The sequence below is a fragment of the Polypterus senegalus genome, chromosome 8 (assembly GCF_016835505.1).
Source record: "Polypterus senegalus isolate Bchr_013 chromosome 8, ASM1683550v1, whole genome shotgun sequence".
In the NCBI taxonomy this organism is placed as follows: Eukaryota; Metazoa; Chordata; class Cladistia; order Polypteriformes; family Polypteridae; genus Polypterus; species Polypterus senegalus.
The window spans coordinates 157,430,846-157,448,854 of NC_053161.1; the positions used below are offsets into that span (position 1 = coordinate 157,430,846).

Sequence of the window (18,009 nt, forward strand, 5' to 3'; positions counted from 1 at the left end):
ATATACAGTAGATAAATATGAGAACAATATATATATATATATATATATCACAGCGACACTCATAACAGTGACAAAACAATTACATTGACAATCATGTTACGTTATTTTCAAAATGTTTCCTTTTCTTTCTCTTTCCTTCTTTAACACACTACTTCTCTGCCAAGCGCGGGTATATATATACAGTAGATAGATATGAGAACAACATATATATATATATATATATATATATATATATATATATATATATATATATATATATATATATATATATATATATATAGATAGATAGATATGACAATGACAAAACAATTACATTAACAATCATGTTACGTTATTTTTTAAATTTTTCCTTTTCTTTTTCGTACCTTCTTTAACACACTACTTCTCCGCTGCAAAGCACGGGTATTCTGCTAGTTACTAATAAAAGCTTTTCCACTGGAATATTTTGCTCATCGATATCCAATGTGTGGTTAAGTGTTCCCTTCATTTCTTGATCATTTGTCCTGAGCCACTGTGACTAGACAATTCCTAAGTTTATATAGAAAGAGATAAGAAATGACAGCTAAAGAACAGTTAATCATCTTACAGTATAAGAAGTGATATGTAAGAAATTTAAGGTAAACTACTGATTAAATGGTCAATCCTGTGCCATGTTTGAGGAGACCCTGGCAGTGCTACTTTGTTCTATAATGACAATATTGAGACGTGTCTTACCATTGCATGGGCTGTAGGGAGTGGAAGCAGCGTTGGGGTGGAGTCTTGAGGGAACACTCTCTCGGGAGGTGCCCCAAGCCCTTACAAACAAAGAGAGAGTTGAGTGACAGGGATCCGGGTTAATTAACGGAGCGTGAAGAAAAGCAGAAGAGGTGGCCGGAAGTGGTAGTTTGGGGGCTGGAGCAAAAGGAGGAGAGCATCGGGTGGAAAAAGGGAGCAAACAGCATAAGAGAGGTAGATAGGATGAAGGTGAATTGTCTTTGTTATTTTGGAGGTGTACCCGTGACCCAGATAACGGGTGGTGATAGGGCACCGTTTATATCACAGCTTCTCTTATATATATTTCTTTTCTGGTTCGTCCTGCTTCCACCTCAAAACCGGTCCCTCCCACACGCAGCCGACACGGCATTTCTCAATTCCTATTCGTCTTCTTCCAAACCCCTCCCCATGCTGCCAGTGGCTCCTCTTCAAAACCGATCCTGCCCACACGCAGCCAACATGGCATTTCTCACCAATCTTCTGATGTACTCTTATAAAGTAAAGCAAACTCTGCATGAAGCGAAAATTTACTTCTCCAGCTAGATTCTATGCTCAAAACCATTAGACCCTTCGCTAAATCATACAAACACATGCATGAAATCGCTCCGTCCAATCTAACAGCATCTGTACGAATGCTTTTTGAGGGACAATGCTGGACCCAAGAACTGTCCCTGTTGTTTAGTTAGGTGAGGAAGATTACTGTAACCTTTCAGTTTTGATTGGCGGCCATGTATGCAAGGCACTGGTGGATACAGGGTCAACTGCATCTATTATCCATCCTGACATGTTGGATGTGGCGGTCCTATGTACAGCCAATTCTACTAAGTTGATGGTGGCTACAGGTGAGATGAACACCATGTTAGGCAGAGCACAAGTAGACATTTGTATTGTTGAGGAGCAGTGGGTGCAGGATGTCTGGGTGGCTAATATCAAAAACTCCTTGACAACATTTTCAAAGTAATGGCGAATCAAATGTCCCGAAATGCGATGTTATGTTAATTCCTGGAATTACCAGTATATTTGAAAAAGGTTAGCCGATTTTACTGTCCCAGTCACCCTAGTTGTTCAAGACCTGAAACATCATAACTTAGAAACGAAGACGGTTTTCAGATTTGGAGTCAGCAAGGGAAATTTGTTAAAGTACAAGTGAAAGAATCCTATTAGTGAAATGCTTATTGACCGCAGTGTGATCAAAATTAGATTAAATCAAAGTTAAAAATCAATAAAGACTTTGTAGCGGCGCCCTAGTACCACCAAAACACTTGACTACACTCAAATTAATAACATTTCGCAATGATTTTATTTACACAAGTTTGACATGTTATAGTTTGCAATGTTTAAGCCCACAAATTTTACAAATTGAACTTCTTCAGGACATTACTCGAATAATTTAAAGTTTAGTATACACTTTCTTCTCTTTCGCAAAGTAATGGTTTTAATTACCGGGAGATTTAAAACCCCAATTGCTTGCTCCGTGTTCTACATAAGAATTGTCAAGTTACTACCCGGGACGATTTTACTCTTTGGCGACTGTCTTGATTTGTGATTCTAATTTTATTATCTTCTTATCCTAATTAACGTCAATATGTGAAGCGTCTTGTTCATTTCACACGTGATTGCTGTCTGACTGGCGATCTTTTTCTCCGCACGTGTTACTAACTTTAAGAAGTCGAACGCCTTCATTCGTGTATATAAAGACTGTGCTGTGCCTGATTCTTTATTGCGTTTTGCTGATTTTCCCTTTGTTGTTTCAAAATGTGGAGTAAAGACAAGGGTCAGATAGCCGTAGTGTTGCTGCTCTTTTTCCTCTGTGATGTTTTGCCTCAGCCCCGTTTCAAAGGAAGGAAGCTTATCGCAAAGCAACAGAAGCCTGCGGTCGTGCAATATGTTGAGCCTAGAGTTGGCGCTCCGCAGACCGTAACCGCTCAGTGCACCGACAGTGAGGTGATCGTCACCATCAGCCCGGACTTGTTTGGTATCCAAAAGCCGGTGCAGCCTTCTGATCTTTTCATGGGTGGATGTGGCGTCACCAGCCCGGTCGGTGCTCAGCCCTTTGTGATTGAAGCGCCTCTGCAGGGCTGTGGGAGCACCGTGGAGGTGAGTGGCTTCAGGGCTTTCGCATTTTACGAAATCTACAGTTTCTCAAGATAACCGTTAGTGAAAATGTTTTGTAGTGGGTGGCCCGGGTCTCCTTTTTTTGTTAGCATTTACTGTTTTTTGGTGTCCAGTCGCAAATGAAGCTCGCATTAACAATCTTTGTCCCGAGTTTCCGTTACTTTGGAAACGGAGTTACACCGCTTACTGCACGCAGATTTTGTTCGTGCACCGGAAAGAAGTGAGATTTGGATAGTTGAGCCCACAGAAGTGTCACGAGTGGTCAGTACAACGCAGGGTCTGAACAAGTAATGCAGACTTGTGTGCCTGGTTAGGGTGCGCGGTGGTGGGTTGAAATCTGACTTGCGCACCCCGGCGATTGGATTAGCAATGTGTGGTTTTTTAAAATGTAGGTTGTTTGGGATAAGTTTCAAGAGGACCTTAACGATTTAAGCCTTCGATTCCAACCTAAAGGGATTTGTACTTGGCTAGTCGAGAAAAGCTTTACAGTAATTCAGGGGCTGAATAAAAAAGCCTTAGTTTTCACTTCTAAAAAATCAATAGCTACGTTCTTCTTGCCTGTAGAGAATTTAAAGGTTGTTCTCAATCGGAGAAAATGAGAATTCCGGATGCATCAACCTATAGTTCAGATGGGCCATTTCAGAGTTTCAGTTTTTACTGAAACTCAAATGGTGAGAATTAATGGATGATGCCTAAAGATAAGGTTTGTACCAAACTCATTTTTGGGTGTCATGTGCTCCAGTTTCAGATCCAATTTTAGACCTGGCCCTTACAAAAAGATACCGTAGGTGGTCCTCTAACCTTCCAAGTCGGTCTTGGACATTTGTTTAATATTTCAAGTTATAAATTGATGGAGCAAAAGCAACTTAATTTTGGTTTAAAGGAGTAACTGGCTTTGTGGTGAATGGGTCCAAAATTCTATGGAATAAAAAACATGCATATTGAACTAAATACTATAATATTTTAAAATGGTTTAGCTGATTGACTTTAGTCAGGTTGTTGCTCTTTAGATGCTGGGAGCTCTCATAGTGTACACCTTCACCCTTGACTACAATCCTTCTCCAATTGATATTCTTCCCATTGTAAGAACAAATCCAGCTGTCGTGCAAATTGAATGCCAATACAACAGGTGAGAAATGCTACATGACACTGTCTGCAGTATAGCTGCTTCATGTTAGATCTATGATCATTTATACACTAGGCCAAGTTTCTATCTTGATGTATTAAGCTACAATTATCTGCCCTCATTTGAAGTCTTTTTCTCTCCCCTCAGGCTACACAATGTCAGCAGCAATGCCTTAAACCCCACTTGGGTTCCCTACACCTCCACGATATCTGCGGAGGATATTCTGGGCTTCTCGCTTGTTATAATGAGCAGTAGGTGTAAACCTTTTAAAAATCCTACTTCCCATTTAAACTGATGTGATCTGAACACCTTGTAACATTCCTGTCTGCAGGTGACTGGAGTGGGCCGAGTCCATCCAACACCTTCTTCCTAGGAGACCTCATTAACCTTCAAGCGTCTGTGGACAGCACTAACCATGAGCCCCTCCGTGTCTTTGTGGACAGCTGTGTGGCCACTCCTGGGTCCAATGCATCTGCCCCAGCCTACACCTTCATTGGGAATAATGGGTGGGTGTGAGTAATGGTCTGACCAGATCTTGCGGTGGAAACACAATGCAATGGTCGCTCTTGTATATTGCAGGTGTTTCTTGGACAGCCAACTGACCGGCTCCAATTCCCAGTTCGTGTCCCCCAGAGTTGCCCAGTCTGTAATCCAGTTCCAGCTGGATGCCTTCAGATTTTATGGCCTGACTACTAGTTCAGTAAGTCCTTTCCTGCCATCTCCTTTGGAGGAATCCCATTGATGCTCTCAGGTGTGACTGTAGTCTTCTGCATGTCTACTTTCAGATCTTCATTACCTGCCATCTGAAGGTGACCTTGGTGTCTGCTAATGCTGATCCTTTGAATAAGGATTGTTCATACAACTCTGCACTGAGCCAGTAAGTGATTGACTGGGAGGATGAGGGTGCACCTGTTCAGATGAGGTGGCAGATTGTGATTGGTGGCTGTGCTTTCAGGTGGGGCTCAGTGGATGGGGACAATGCTGTCTGTAGCTGCTGTGACACAAGCTGTGCCAACCCCCCTCCCTTCAAGAGGGGCTCTGGTGCCCCTAAACACAGACCCAGGAGAGCAAGTAAGTGACCTCCCCAGCAGACTTCTGCAGTGTCCAGCCTGGGATACACAAACTAATTGTGTTTTTCAGGTGAAGTGAGTGCACCAGCTGGATGGAAGGAGACCATTTCTGTTGGCCCTCTTTATCTGGAGCAGGTCTCTCCTTTGTCTTCTGTATCACAGTCCCTGTCTGGCCAGAAAGATGTATCCTCTGCAGGTAACTTACTTGACCAAAAATCTAAAGAGCAGTCTGCATTTAGGCTGTTCAACTCTTACCATGCCAGATTAAACCACCTCATTCCGAATTTTTTCTCCTTGCAGGCTCCCAAATTCACTATTCCCTTCTTGGTGCTGTTGTAGGTGTCCTGGCTGTCTCATGTGTAGCTGTACTTTTCTTTGCCTACAGAAAAGCAAATGGCATTGCTAATACAAAGCAATAAAATTTAAAATCTTGCTTAATTGTCTACAGTATTTGTATATCACCCTCTACCCCCATAACACCTGCTCTTGTTAAAGCATCTTCTAGATGTGACAACATATAGTCACTAGATCAAGGGTTGCTTAAGATTAGTGCTCCAGGTCTCAGTTCTGTAGCTAAAAGGTCAAACTGAATAAGCAAATATAATTGCAGCCAAACTTTGTTAGGAAGTAGCATCTGAACAAACGTGCCTGCTGGTCTTGGCAATTTGAACCTTTTGGCAAGTTCAAGAAGCCCAGCAATGTGGTGGGAAAGATTTCATGGTTCATAAAGCTGCTGAAGTGTCTCTACATAGAGTAGGCACCAGTGATTGAAATGGCATGACTCAAGACCTGGGGATTCCCAGATATAGTCCTGGGCCCTCAATCCTGCAGGGTTTTTAAGGAAAAACAAATTTGATAAGTTCTGAATTTCTCATTCTCTATTTTGAGAACCACAAAGTTGTGAATTTGGTGCGGAGGGTTCAGCTTTAGTTCTATGTAGGGAAAACTTTGGGTTGGTGGCAGGATTAGTACTCCAGTCAGTAAAACGCAACACTGTTCTGTGGGGTGTGTGGACGAAATCTCAGACACGACAGCAGGTGCGGTTATAAAGCAGCTTTTTCAGAGTCACGATGAGGAGTTTCAGAAAAGCAGACAATCAAATATACATGACAGCGTCAGGGCTCTTCTGAACCCCGTCTGTTGGGTGGGGTCCAGTTTTATACCCCTAGAATGCCTAATTTAATATCATAAAATGTAACAGTCAACACATTTATTATACACAAACCTTTAGCCCCTTCAACGCCCCTTGTGCAACTTGATTTCTTGGCCCCTTTTGTTATGGCGTTCAGATGTAAGCTAAGGGAAAACGTGATAAGGCAGACTCATATGTGGAATGCTCAGACCTTGAGTCCTTTGCACAAACATTTTTGTTTGCTAAAACAAAGCATGCTATTACATGGTTTTTGTAAAGCTTACTTCTCAGACATTAATGTTCTCTTAAGTTCAAGCGACAATTCGTCTTCCACATTCCCCCCCCTTTTTTAGCAAACAAATTTGATCAGGGAGAGTTGAGTAGGAGAGGAGGGTGGAGTGGGCGGAGGATTGTGGGGTGGATGTGCTGATCTGAAGCATTTTTTCTTTGTGTAAAAAATAAGCTTTTGCCATTGAGGCAGTAAAATACTTGGATACAATGTATCTTATCAAGGGAACAATACAGCAACTACAAGCAGGTGAACAATTAAAGCAACTGTAAGAGATGAAAACTGATTTAAGCCATTGGCCCCAGGACCCAAAAGTGGACATAAACCATTTGTCCCAAGGATTAGAAATGCCAGAATTAGTAGCTAGTTCATGTCAAATCAGCTAAAGCATGGGTGATTGATCCATCAGGAGCTGTATTATTAGGGATATAGGTACAGCATGCATCACCAAACATAGCACAAACGCCTCCTTTCTCAGCCAAGAGCATATCTAAAGTCAATCGATTTTGCCAGGTCATGAGGAATGTTTTATCAAGTTGCTCATCGATACCTTCAACAGCTTCTTAGTAAAATTTAAGAATCTTTGTTGATTGTAATAGAGAATTAATCCAATCTACATTTTTGTTTATAGTAACCTGAGGAAAAATAGACTCAAATTCGGCATCAACTTGGTCCCTTGCCTTGAACTTATCAGGGACACCACGAGGGCTTTGAATGGAATCAAAAATACACCCCAGGGCCATGTAGGGAAAACTGGGAACGGTCCACAGAATGGGGTTGATGATGTCGGCCAAACATGGTCGACACATGGAAGGCAGTTAAAGGGAAAAGTCGGAAAGGCATAACAAATTGTATTAAAGCAGAAGTGCCAGTCCAGTCAGGTGGAAGGATGTCAAGCAATTTAGACCTATGGCACATCCACCAAATATCAGTATTCTGAGTAATCAGAAAATTGATAATTTGGAAGCTAAAGAGGAAGAATTAATCGGAAAATTTAGGAAACAAAAAGAGGATGGGATATTAACATTTGTGCCACGAGGGAAGTGAGGTTTTTAAAAAAACAGATATAAATACCTTCATCAGGCTGGAATATCGGGGGAGTCATGGGAAGAGTAGGGGGAAAAAGAAGGGAAAGTGTAATGTAATTAGTCGATTGGAATAGAGGAAGAGATAAAAAGGGCAAGTAGGCAAGGAAGGCCAGTAGGATCAGATATGTTAGAAAGAGGAAAAGGGACAGTGGCCAAATGTGGCCTAGCTGTAGCACATGCATAGCAATCAGATTGATTCACTTGTCTAGCTGAATATAATACCCATTGCAGCCAACGGTTCTGATCCCCATACCCAATTTCAATCGAAAAAGTAGAAGAAGAGGTGGAAACATTCATGATCTTGACAGGGGGTGGGTTTGGACCAGGAGTAGGAGAGAGAGGTGTGTGTGTGGGGAAATGGGAGGTGTTAGTAACAGGGTTCTCAACCTTAATTTGAAATCTCCCTAGAGGATCTATTCCAGATACACATGCCCCTAAAATACAGGTTCCTGAATCATGTAAAGAAGGGTTCTTCAGAGTAATGATCAAAGGGTAACAATGGTATTCGGCACATTCATGAGGGGCATGTCCTTTTAGAAAAACGATATTTCAGACCATACTTCTGGGCCTTATAGGGTTGATAAACCCCAGTCATCAGTTCCAGTATTAGCCAAAACCCAGTCCCACATGTCACAGTTACTTCCGAATCCAGAGTTTGTAACAGTTACACACACATTTGTCAGACCAGTTCCACTGGATTTGTCGATCAGTCCCACAGTCAACAATAGAACAGAAATCCACCTGAACTGATGTGGTGATTCCAAAAGGAAAAGTCAAGGTGACCAGAGCAGTCGACAAGGGGATGGAAAGACATAGTAGGACCACAATCAAGGGTGCCATCTTTTGCAATGTGAGATGTGAATCCAAGCAGGCAGTCCCTCAACTTTAACAGCATGTGGTGTCTACAGCAGAACTTGGAACGGTCCTCTCCACGAGGGTGATGCCAATGTTTCCTTTGAGTATCTCTAGCCAGAATCCAGGTTCCTAATGGAATCGGGGAGTCCTTTGATGGAGGACTAGTTCTCCAGGCCTGATTCACCTGCTCGTGGACTTCCTTCAGAGAAGCTCGGAGACCTGTAAGACTGGAAAGAAGATCATTGTCCACAGTATGCAGTGTAACATTACCTATGACCATGCCAACTGGCATGGGCCGTCCGGTCAGAATTTCGAATGGCGACAGCCCTAACTGCCAATGTGTTCTTCCCCTTAATCAAATCAAGGCCAGAGGCAGAGCATCAGGCCAAGTTAAATTTGTTTGCTCACAGATTTTAGCCAATTTAGATTGCAAGGTACCATTGCATCGTTCCACAATACCTCCACTCTGGGGGTGGTATTTGCAATAATGATGCACATTTATCTGGAGCCAGGTGGTTAATTCATTTATAATGGAATTTAGTGGGTGCCATTATCAGTTTGTAATTTCTGTGGTATTCCCCATCTAGGAATGATTTCCTTTATCAAAGCTTTTGCCACAGGTTTGGCATCTGCATGTTTGGAAGGGAAAGCTTCCACCCATTGGGAGAACACATCAACAATTAAGGCGCTTTTCCACTGCATAGTACGGCACAGCACGGTTCAGTACAGCTCACCTTGGTTCGGCTCGGTTTTGCGTTTCGACTGCAGTTTAGTACCGCTTTAGAGTGGGAGGGATTATTCACGTGTCATTATAGTTGCGCCGCCTCTACTGCCGTGACACTGTGGAACTTTTACAACAACACGCAGACAACGACAACACTTTAGCTCAATGACGCGCAAGGGTAAGCATCTAAAAAAAGCACATCACTAGCTAACTTTTATCACTGTTTCAAAGCATAAAATGATCTTAACTGCCAGTTTAACATTAAAATGCTGATTCTGTATATTACAGATCTTCCACATTTTGCAAAAAAATCGCCGCAACAGACCATCTGTTTGGACATTTAACCGTTCTTCAGAGTGGTGGGATGTGATTGTTCCCGGTTTTACAAACACTCAGTGGCTGGAGAACTTTCGAATGTCTGAAAAGAATAGCCAGTGACGCAGTAATGACGATTTTCTCCGGCCAATCAGTGACCAGCAGAGTTTACACGTCACGTTTTGGTAACGGTTCGGCGCGCTTGGAACCTCGGCTGAGGTGGTACTAAAAAAAGGACCAGGTAACAGGTACTGTTAGCAGTGGAAAACCCCCCAAAAGTGAGCTGAACTGAACCGTGTCGTGCCGTACTATGCAGTGGAAAAGCGCCATTACTTAACAGTATCGGTACCCCTTTGATGGTGTTAATTCAATGAAGTCCATTTGAAGGTGTTCGAATTTGACCCATTAGGTTAGGTGTAATGGCGGGACTTACCTGGGTGCCCTTTCCTACATTAAACTTTTGACATAATGCACAGCACCTGCAGAACTGCTCTGCATATGTAGAGAAACCTACAGCTTCCCAATATTTTTCAACATCTTGAACCATGGCGTCTTTTCCAGCATGGTCTAGGCCATGGGCGATTTTTTCCATACCTGGGAAAGAAGCTTTTGGGAGGAAAGGTTTGTTAATTTGCTTATGGGTCCAGACTCCATCAGAGAGGGACCCTTCTTTGGACCATTTCTCTTCTCTGTGTCCGTGGCTGCATTCTGTAAAGAAATAATTTGATTATCGTGTCCTGGTCATTTCTCTGTTGGAATAAAAGATTGGTGTGTTATTATACGCAGCCCGTTTAGCAAAATGATCAGCTAATTCGTTTCCTTTGCTGACAGGATCCTGTTTCCTGTGTGAGCTTGACATTTAATGATCGCTAGCTTTGATGGTTTCGTTATGGCCTCTAAGAGGGATTCTTTTAGTTTTTGATGCTGAATGGGCTTGCCAGTACTGGTCTTGAATCCCTGAGTTTCCATAATGCCCCATGATCATGGCAGACTCCAAAAGCATATCTAGAATCAGTATAGATAGTTACAATTTTCCCTCTGACAACTGACAAACTCAGGTGAGAGCTATCAACTCAGCTGTCTGCGCACTTAAACTTGAAGAAATTCGGTTTGCTTCCAGCAGGTGGTCACCTTGACCACTGCATAGCTGGTTGAAGGTGTTCCATTTTCCAATCATAAAGAACACCCATCCACAAAAATTATCTCTCCTGTTCCTAAGGGTGTTTCCTGTAGGTCTGGTCTAGGTTTTATAACCTTAGTTATTTTATCATGACAGTTGTGGGATTCCCTTGATTTTCAGTTGGAAGCAATGTAGCTGGATTTAAGGTGGAGCACCTTTCTATGGTAACGTCTGACAATGTACAGAGTATATTTTGGTAGTGTATTTCCCTAGCAGTAGTGAGATGTGAGGTTTTAGCCTGTACTAAAATGGAGTGTATGGGGAGGCACTTTTACCACTAGGGGGCTCATGAGCACTATATCTGTACTGGCTAGCACGGCCTCTGTTGTGGCTGCTACAGCTCTGAGACAGGTTGGAAGTCCCACAGCCACTGGATCCAATTTTTTCAAAAAATAGGCTAAGCCTTTGTTTTTTCTCCATGGAGTTGTGTAAAAAATGCATTCATATATCCCCCCTTTTCGTCCACAAACAGAGTGAATGGACGAGATAGTCAACAGTCCCAACGCATGCGCAAACAGTAGGGCATTTTTTTTTAAGTCACATAGAGCCTTCCCAGCTTGATCATTCCATGCCACCTGACCAGAAAGGGGAGATCAGGGTGACCGCTAAAGTTTGCAAAAGCTGTGCTCGTTCATTGAAGTTTAAAATCCATTGCGGCAGTATCCTATAATGCCTAATACAGACACAACCTGTTGCTTTGTAACATGTCTTGGTCTAGGAAGATTTTGAATGGTGTTTATACGGTCGCTAGAGAGAGAGAGAGAGCTCTCGTTTCACAAGAAATGTCATGACCTGAATATTTCACAGTTGTTTGAATTAACTGCAGTTTTGTTTTAGAAACTTTGTGGCCAAGTGGGGAAAAGAATATAAGAGTGTAGGGTTTTAAGGAGAATGGTTTGTGAGGAGATGTTCAGGGTCCAGGCTGCAAAAGAGGGCTTAATTTGGGGGGAGGTTTGACACAGGAATTTAGGAATAGAACAGTGAAACCCTCGTTTGGTTAGAGAAATAGAGAGGGAGAGCGTAGTCATCATCCCTTCCTGAACAGATTAACAGGGCAGAGCTGATTTAACAAAGAACGGTGCATCAAAGTGGAACCACTGAAATGAAGCTGAACCCGAAGAGTTTTAGACACCAGCAAAACATGAGGTTGTCCAGAAGTAGTAAGTACAGTCAGTGTATCGTTCAAGGCAGGCTAGAAAAGCAGTTTCAGTGCCATTCAGCAAAGTCAATAAAGGATCTGCGTCTGCATGGCAAGTGAGCAAAGGTAACTGAAAAGAGTGGCTGGGGGTCCCTGTGAAAGGAATATCCTCAGGTTCAGGTAAGGAAGGCGGGGGAGGAAGCTGATGTGGGCAATTGCGGCAGAAGTGTTCCATCGTAACAGGCAAGATGTGTAAGTGCTTGATCTGAGGGGAGAGGCGGCTGAGCAGATGAAGAATTCGGATTAGGAAGCAAAAATCCACGACCTCTCCCCCGGCTTCGCCCCCTGTTCTCGGACAAATCCACGTCTTTCACGTCCTCTCCCCCTGCCTGAGCTCCACCTGCATAATAATTCATTTGTGCCGCGATTAACTTGGTCTGAGTGTCTGACTCTTTTTGTTTAGTCTGTCGTATCAGCCTACACTTTCTGTAAAGCTATAAGCAGCTCTTCTTTTTCCTTTCTATTCTTAAGTTCAGCAACTAAAAGCTCATTCCATTTTTGTGCCGCTTCCAACGTACAGTCTTTAATAACCAATTCCCATCTATCATAAATATCCATCCGATAAGAACCTCCATTACAACAACCCTGTGTATTTCTGCACAATTTCTAATTCATATCTCCAGTTCCTTACACTGGCCATCCACCTCCACTGTCCTTATTCCACCTCCTACATGCTTTTTTAATTCCTGTCTTCTTTTCAATGAATTTTATAGGGAACCCGCCTTTCGATTCCGACAGCGCAATAGGAGCCTGGCGATCCCCCGAAAATAATCCTTCTAACGTTAGGTTTTTTAGGACTCTTGGGGGACTGTTTGACTTGCTACTGATTGTTTTTCCCATAGTGAGTGGCAGGATCTCAGCAGAAAGTGACTCAGCCCTTGATAAACCCTGTTTCACCCGCCGTCCGCTCCTATTCCCGGATTACAGCTTCAGGTGACTTCATGTCCGTTTATTCGCATCAGCAGAATCCTACATCAATACGCCCCGTGGAGTCCAGGATATGGAGGTTTTTACCCCGATCCCTTCATCAGACGGTTTGTATGCGTCAATTTGCCAGGGTATAGTCTCCGTCACCTTATCAACCCGTTGAAACAAGAGTATGACCAGACAGCGGATGAAAAACTCGACCTCCCTTATTTAGACACACATTCTCTAAACCCCTTTCACCCCCGTTCCTCAAATTATTATAGGAGCGTGCCACTCGCCCCTTTTCTAATCCTTTCCACAAGGGTGACTAGCTAACATTCACACTGTGCCGTTTTCCGTAGGGTCCCAAGTCACTTTCCGTGAGCCATTAGAACCCTCCTATGTATTTTCCATACAGTATGGTTTCTTATTCTTTATTTTGCTTATGCTTTTTATTCCTTTTCCTTCTATATTCGTATTACTTCCAGTACACCAGTCAAACTAACAGGCATCCCCCGATATACTCACCATGTCTCCATCCACCTGCATGGAAATGCCCGTCAAGTCGTGCCTCGTGATCGGCTAGGAGGAGGTCAGGGACTCCCCACGCAGGAAACGCCCAAGGCAGGCCAATCCTACATTTACCGAAGCTGGACCCGATCCGGCCGGAATCGACTCCACCACGGTCCTCTGGACGATCCTGCACGAGGAGCCGCCTGCCGTCCTCCTGCCCCACGTTGGGCTACCAAAACTGTGGACGAAATCTCAGACCCGACAGCAGGTGCGGTTATAAAGCAGCTTTATTTTCAGAGTCACGATGAGATGAGTTTCAGAAAAGCAGACAATCAAATATACATGACAGCGTCAGGGCTCTTCTGAACCCTGTCTGTTGGGTGGGGTCCAGTTTTATACCCCTAGAATGCCTAATTTAATATCATTATAAAATGTAACAGTCAACACATTTATTATACACAAACCTTTAGCCCCTTTCAATGCCCCTTGTGCAACTTGATTTCTTGGCCCCTTTTGTTATGGCGTTCAGATGTAAGCTAAGGGAAAACGTGATAAGGCAGACTCATGTGTGGAATGCTCAGACTTTGAGTCCTTTGCACAAACATTTTTCTGTTTGCTAAAACAAAGCATGCTATTACATGGTTTTGTAAAGCTTACTTCTCAGACATGAATTAGTACAAGGGAACGAAGAGAACATTCGTCTTCCACAGGTGCCAAGGTTGCCCAGTACGTGGCTGACCAAAAAAAAAAAAAACTTACTGTGGTGGAATCAATTGTCCTCTGTATACATCCAGTATTTTGCATACACTGGAATAAGCCTTGCCTCCCATTAAATACCACCAACTGATCTCTGGCACTCCATTTTGAAAGTGCCTTGGTTTTCATTCCTTGGAGTTCTTGTGTGCTTTGGGCACACCTTAATGCCTGCTGGTTGTGTTGCAGTTATGCTCAAGGTTTCTTGTCATGCATTTTCCTAGGCGCCCGAAGGTCTGCTGGGAGAGACTTGCTTTTCTGTAATCTTGTGCTCCCACTTATTGTGCAACCAAGCAGAGGGGTTTATCTTTGACAGTGAAAGGGTCTCTCCAGCCTTTCATTAAAGGGAATACCCTGGAAAGCAGGGTTGATACATAAGAGAAAACGTTCAAGTCTGGTGTTTAGTAATGCAGAAGGCACAGAGAATAGTGGAGGTGGTTTAATAAAGGAAGTCCTTCATATTGGTTTCTTTAGTGTGAAAGTTTAGCCTTTTGGTCCATAATTGGTACCCAGGTGAAGTAAAGGTCAGTTTTCTCTGACTATGTTGGTAAAGACACAAGGTCAAGTCAAATTTTTTTTTTTTTTAAAACTCATTTAAAGCAGAAGTTGTTTGACTGTGCTTTATGAAAGAATGTAAGATTACTGTAAAGCAAACAATTAAAACTAACTTTCTGCTCCCAACACCCATAGCCACAGTCCAAAGCAAAACTGCAGTGGTGTGAAACTATTTGCCCCTTCCTAATTTCTTATTCTTTTGCATGTTTGTCACTGTTTCTGATCATCAAACATTTAACCATTAGTCAAAATTAACACAAAATGCAGTTTTTAAATGATGGTTTTTATTATTTAGGGAAAAAAAAATCCAAACCTACATGGCCTTGTGTGAAAAAGTAATTGCCCCCTGAACCTAATAACTGGTTGGGCCACCCTTAGCAGCAATAACTGCAATCGAAAGGCGATAACTTGCAGTGAGTCTTTTACAGCGCTCTGGAGGAATTTTGGCCCACTCATCTTTGCAGAATTGTTGTAATTCAGCTTTATTTGAGGGTTTTCTAGCATGAACCGCCTTTTTAAGGTCATGCCATAGCATCTCCATTGGATTCAGGTCAGGACTTTGACTAGGCCATTCCAAAGTCTTCATTTTGTTTTTCTTCAGCCATTCAGAGGTGGATTTGCTGGTGTGTTTTGGGTCATTGTCCTGTTGCAGCACCCAAGATGGCTTCAGCTTCAGTTAACGAACAGATGGCCGGACATTCTCCTTCAGGATGTTTTGGTAGACAGTAGAATTCATGGTTCCATCTATCACAGCAAGCCTTCCAGGTCCTGAAGCAGCAAAACAACCCAAGACCATCACACTACCACCACCATATTTTACTGTTGGTATGATGTTCTTTTTCAGAAATGCTGTGTTCCTTTTACGCCAGATGTAACGGGACATTTGCCTTCCAAAAAGTTTAACTTTTGTCTCATCAGTCCACAAGGTATTTTCCCAAAAGTCTTGGCAATCATTGAGATGTTTCTTAGCAAAATTGAGATGAGCCCTAATGTTCTTTGCTTAACAGTGGTTTGTGTCTTGGAAATCTGCCATACAGGCCGTTTTTGCCCAGTCTCTTTCTTATGGTGGAGTCGTGAACACTGACCCTTAATTGAGGCAAGTGAGGCCTGCAGTTCTTTAGGCGTTGTCCTGGGGTCTTTGTGACCTCTCGGATGAGTCGCCTCTGCGCTCTTGGGGTAATTTTGGTCGGCCGGCCACTTCTGGGAAGGTTCACCACTGTTCCATGGTTTTTGCCATTTGTGGATAATGGCGCTCGCTGGAGTCCAAAAGCTTTAGAAATGGCTTTATAACCTTTACCAGACTGATAGATCTCAATTACTTCTGTTCTCATTTGTTCCTGAATTTCTTTGGATCTTGGCATGATGTCTAGCTTTTTGAGGTGCTTTTGGTCTACTTCTCTGTGTCAGGCAGCTCCTATTTAAGTGATTTCTTGATTGAAACAGCTGTGGCAGTAATCAGGCCTGGGGGTGGCTACGGAAATTGAACTCAGGTGTGATACACCAGTTAGGTTATTTTTTAACAAGGGGGCAATTACTTTTTCACACAGGGCCATGTAGGTTTGGATTTTTTTCTCTCCCTAAATAATAAAAACCATCATTTAAAAACTGCATTTTGTGTTTACTTGTTATATTTGACTAATGGTTAAATGTGTTTGATGATCAGAAACATTTTGTGTGACAAACATGCAAAAGAATAAGAAATCAGGAAGGGGGCAAATAGTTTTTCACACCACTGTATGTGGGTTTTAAGTCTTAAAAACCTCAGTAGATTGTTCCACAGCCTAGGAGCAACTACTAAAGCCCTGTTAACCATAAACTTCAGCCTTGATCTTGGATCTGCAAGGAGTACTTGAGCAGATGTCCTCCTAGCCCTTGGTCTAAAAGGGGATGACAAAGATCATATGTGTATTTGGAGGTGAAACCCTGCAAGGCCTTAAACACAAACAAAATTTTAAAATCAATCCAACATCTCACTGGTAGCCTTTGGAGAGAAGCCAGTACAGGTGAGAAATGCTTTCCAAACCCCCCAGTGCTTGCTTGAAATCTAGCTGCTGCATTTTGAATCATTTGAAGATGTAATGAAAGCCTGAATCATTAGTTCCAAATCCTTCTGTAAAAGGGTGCATTTTAATTTTGGGATTTGCCTCAGTTGGCAAAAACTGGACTTCCTACAGTGGAGATTTACTTGTCAAACATAACTCAAAGATGATGCCCAGGTTCCTGACATTATGATTTTTTTCTTGTCAGAGAGCCTAATTAATGGCATCTCTTTTAATTCATTTCAGTTAGAAGAAGTTTTGCCCCATTCAAAGTTTCATATTTCATACAGTCAGCTTTTTTTTTTTTTTAAATAGATGAAGCAATTATCAGGGCTAACTAACTTAAATCTAGGTATCATTAGCATAACAATGTAACCAAAACTCTGTTTTTGAATTATCGACCCCAAAGGGATCAGATAATGAGGGCGACAGAATAGAGCCTTGTTTTACACCTTGTATGAGCCAAGTCATTTTAGCAGAACCCCATGGTCCGCCGTATAGGTCAGCAGTTCTCAAACTTTCATATTTCGTGCCACCCCCCCTTTTCTACCTGGAATAATTCTGCGCTCCCTGCCTAATATAAGGAAGATAAGAATAACCCATGATACAACTAACAGAGGTATGATACTGGTGCGGTGTCGCGGTATCCTATCATTTTTACTTCCATTAGATTTGCATGTGTTCAGCTAACTTCAATGAAATATTTGCAATTTTTTTCTTTTTTTTTTTTTTAAAGTGCTTTAATAACTGTTAAAATGCCTTGTGTGGTTTTTGGTAGTAATTCTAATTACAAAAACAAGCTATTTTTTTCTGTAAAGAAACGATTAAATATGTTTTAATTCTTAATCTCGTAATGTCTGATCTATTCGTTTTAAAATAAGGGTTTTTATCAGCACATACTCTCATTTGTTCTCATTATTACTTAGTATTACTAGGGCGCTATCTGTTTATGTTTTATTGTGCTTAATTACTTTTTCTTTCCTTTTTTTTCTTTTCTAATTACTTCATCTCTACCCTAAAGGAGACTGTTCAATATCATACCCTTGGTTTATTTTTATTGCTATTGCTGCATTAAGACTTGTTATGCTTATTTTGGACACATCTTTAACACCATCACCCGGGTTTATTATCTGGGTGTATCATCTTAATGCACTAAAATTGCTGAAGACTATATATATATTTTAAGTGCAAAATTCTTTTTTTCCCTTTTTTTCTTTTTTTAAAGACTATAATCGTAACAGATATCTCTATCTTTTAACCTAAAGCGCCACTGCATGGGGCTTGTTGTGCTTTGGACGTGCTCTGTCTCTGGGTATGTCAGAGGACTGGGACTGCATGAAGTGGGTTTTAGCCTCACTTGGGGAGGCAAAAGGGAGGGTGGGGGTTAAGGGGGAGAGA

General features: G+C 42.2%; 3 protein-coding genes across 8 annotated transcripts in view; 1 reads left to right on the forward strand and 2 right to left on the reverse strand.

Moving 5' to 3' along the window:
• LOC120533207 (zona pellucida sperm-binding protein 3-like) overlaps positions 1–18,009 on the reverse strand; it is a 116,510-nt gene that overhangs the window by 23,649 nt on the left and 74,852 nt on the right. The gene's annotated exons all lie outside the window — the stretch shown is intronic.
• Positions 1–18,009, reverse strand: part of LOC120533205 (zona pellucida sperm-binding protein 3-like) — a 90,995-nt gene that overhangs the window by 23,215 nt on the left and 49,771 nt on the right. The window lies entirely within an intron of this gene.
• Positions 2,462–18,009, forward strand: part of LOC120533206 (zona pellucida sperm-binding protein 3-like) — an 18,827-nt gene continuing 3,279 nt past the window's right edge. Inside the window, exons 1-9 of one of the 5 annotated variants that reach the window (XM_039759968.1) lie at positions 2,462–2,850; positions 3,879–3,997; positions 4,142–4,245; positions 4,326–4,500; positions 4,574–4,694; positions 4,780–4,871; positions 4,950–5,065; positions 5,135–5,260; positions 5,365–5,497. In XM_039759968.1, coding sequence (XP_039615902.1) covers positions 2,509–2,850; positions 3,879–3,997; positions 4,142–4,245; positions 4,326–4,500; positions 4,574–4,694; positions 4,780–4,871; positions 4,950–5,065; positions 5,135–5,260; positions 5,365–5,483 — 1,314 coding nt within the window. In that variant the 5' untranslated portion in view covers positions 2,462–2,508 and the 3' untranslated portion in view covers positions 5,484–5,497. Of the gene's footprint in view, positions 2,851–3,878; positions 3,998–4,141; positions 4,246–4,325; positions 4,501–4,573; positions 4,695–4,779; positions 4,872–4,949; positions 5,066–5,134; positions 5,261–5,364; positions 5,498–18,009 lie in introns of those variants that run through there. The other 4 variants (XM_039759970.1, XM_039759971.1, XM_039759969.1 and 1 more) reach the window with 4 other exon arrangements.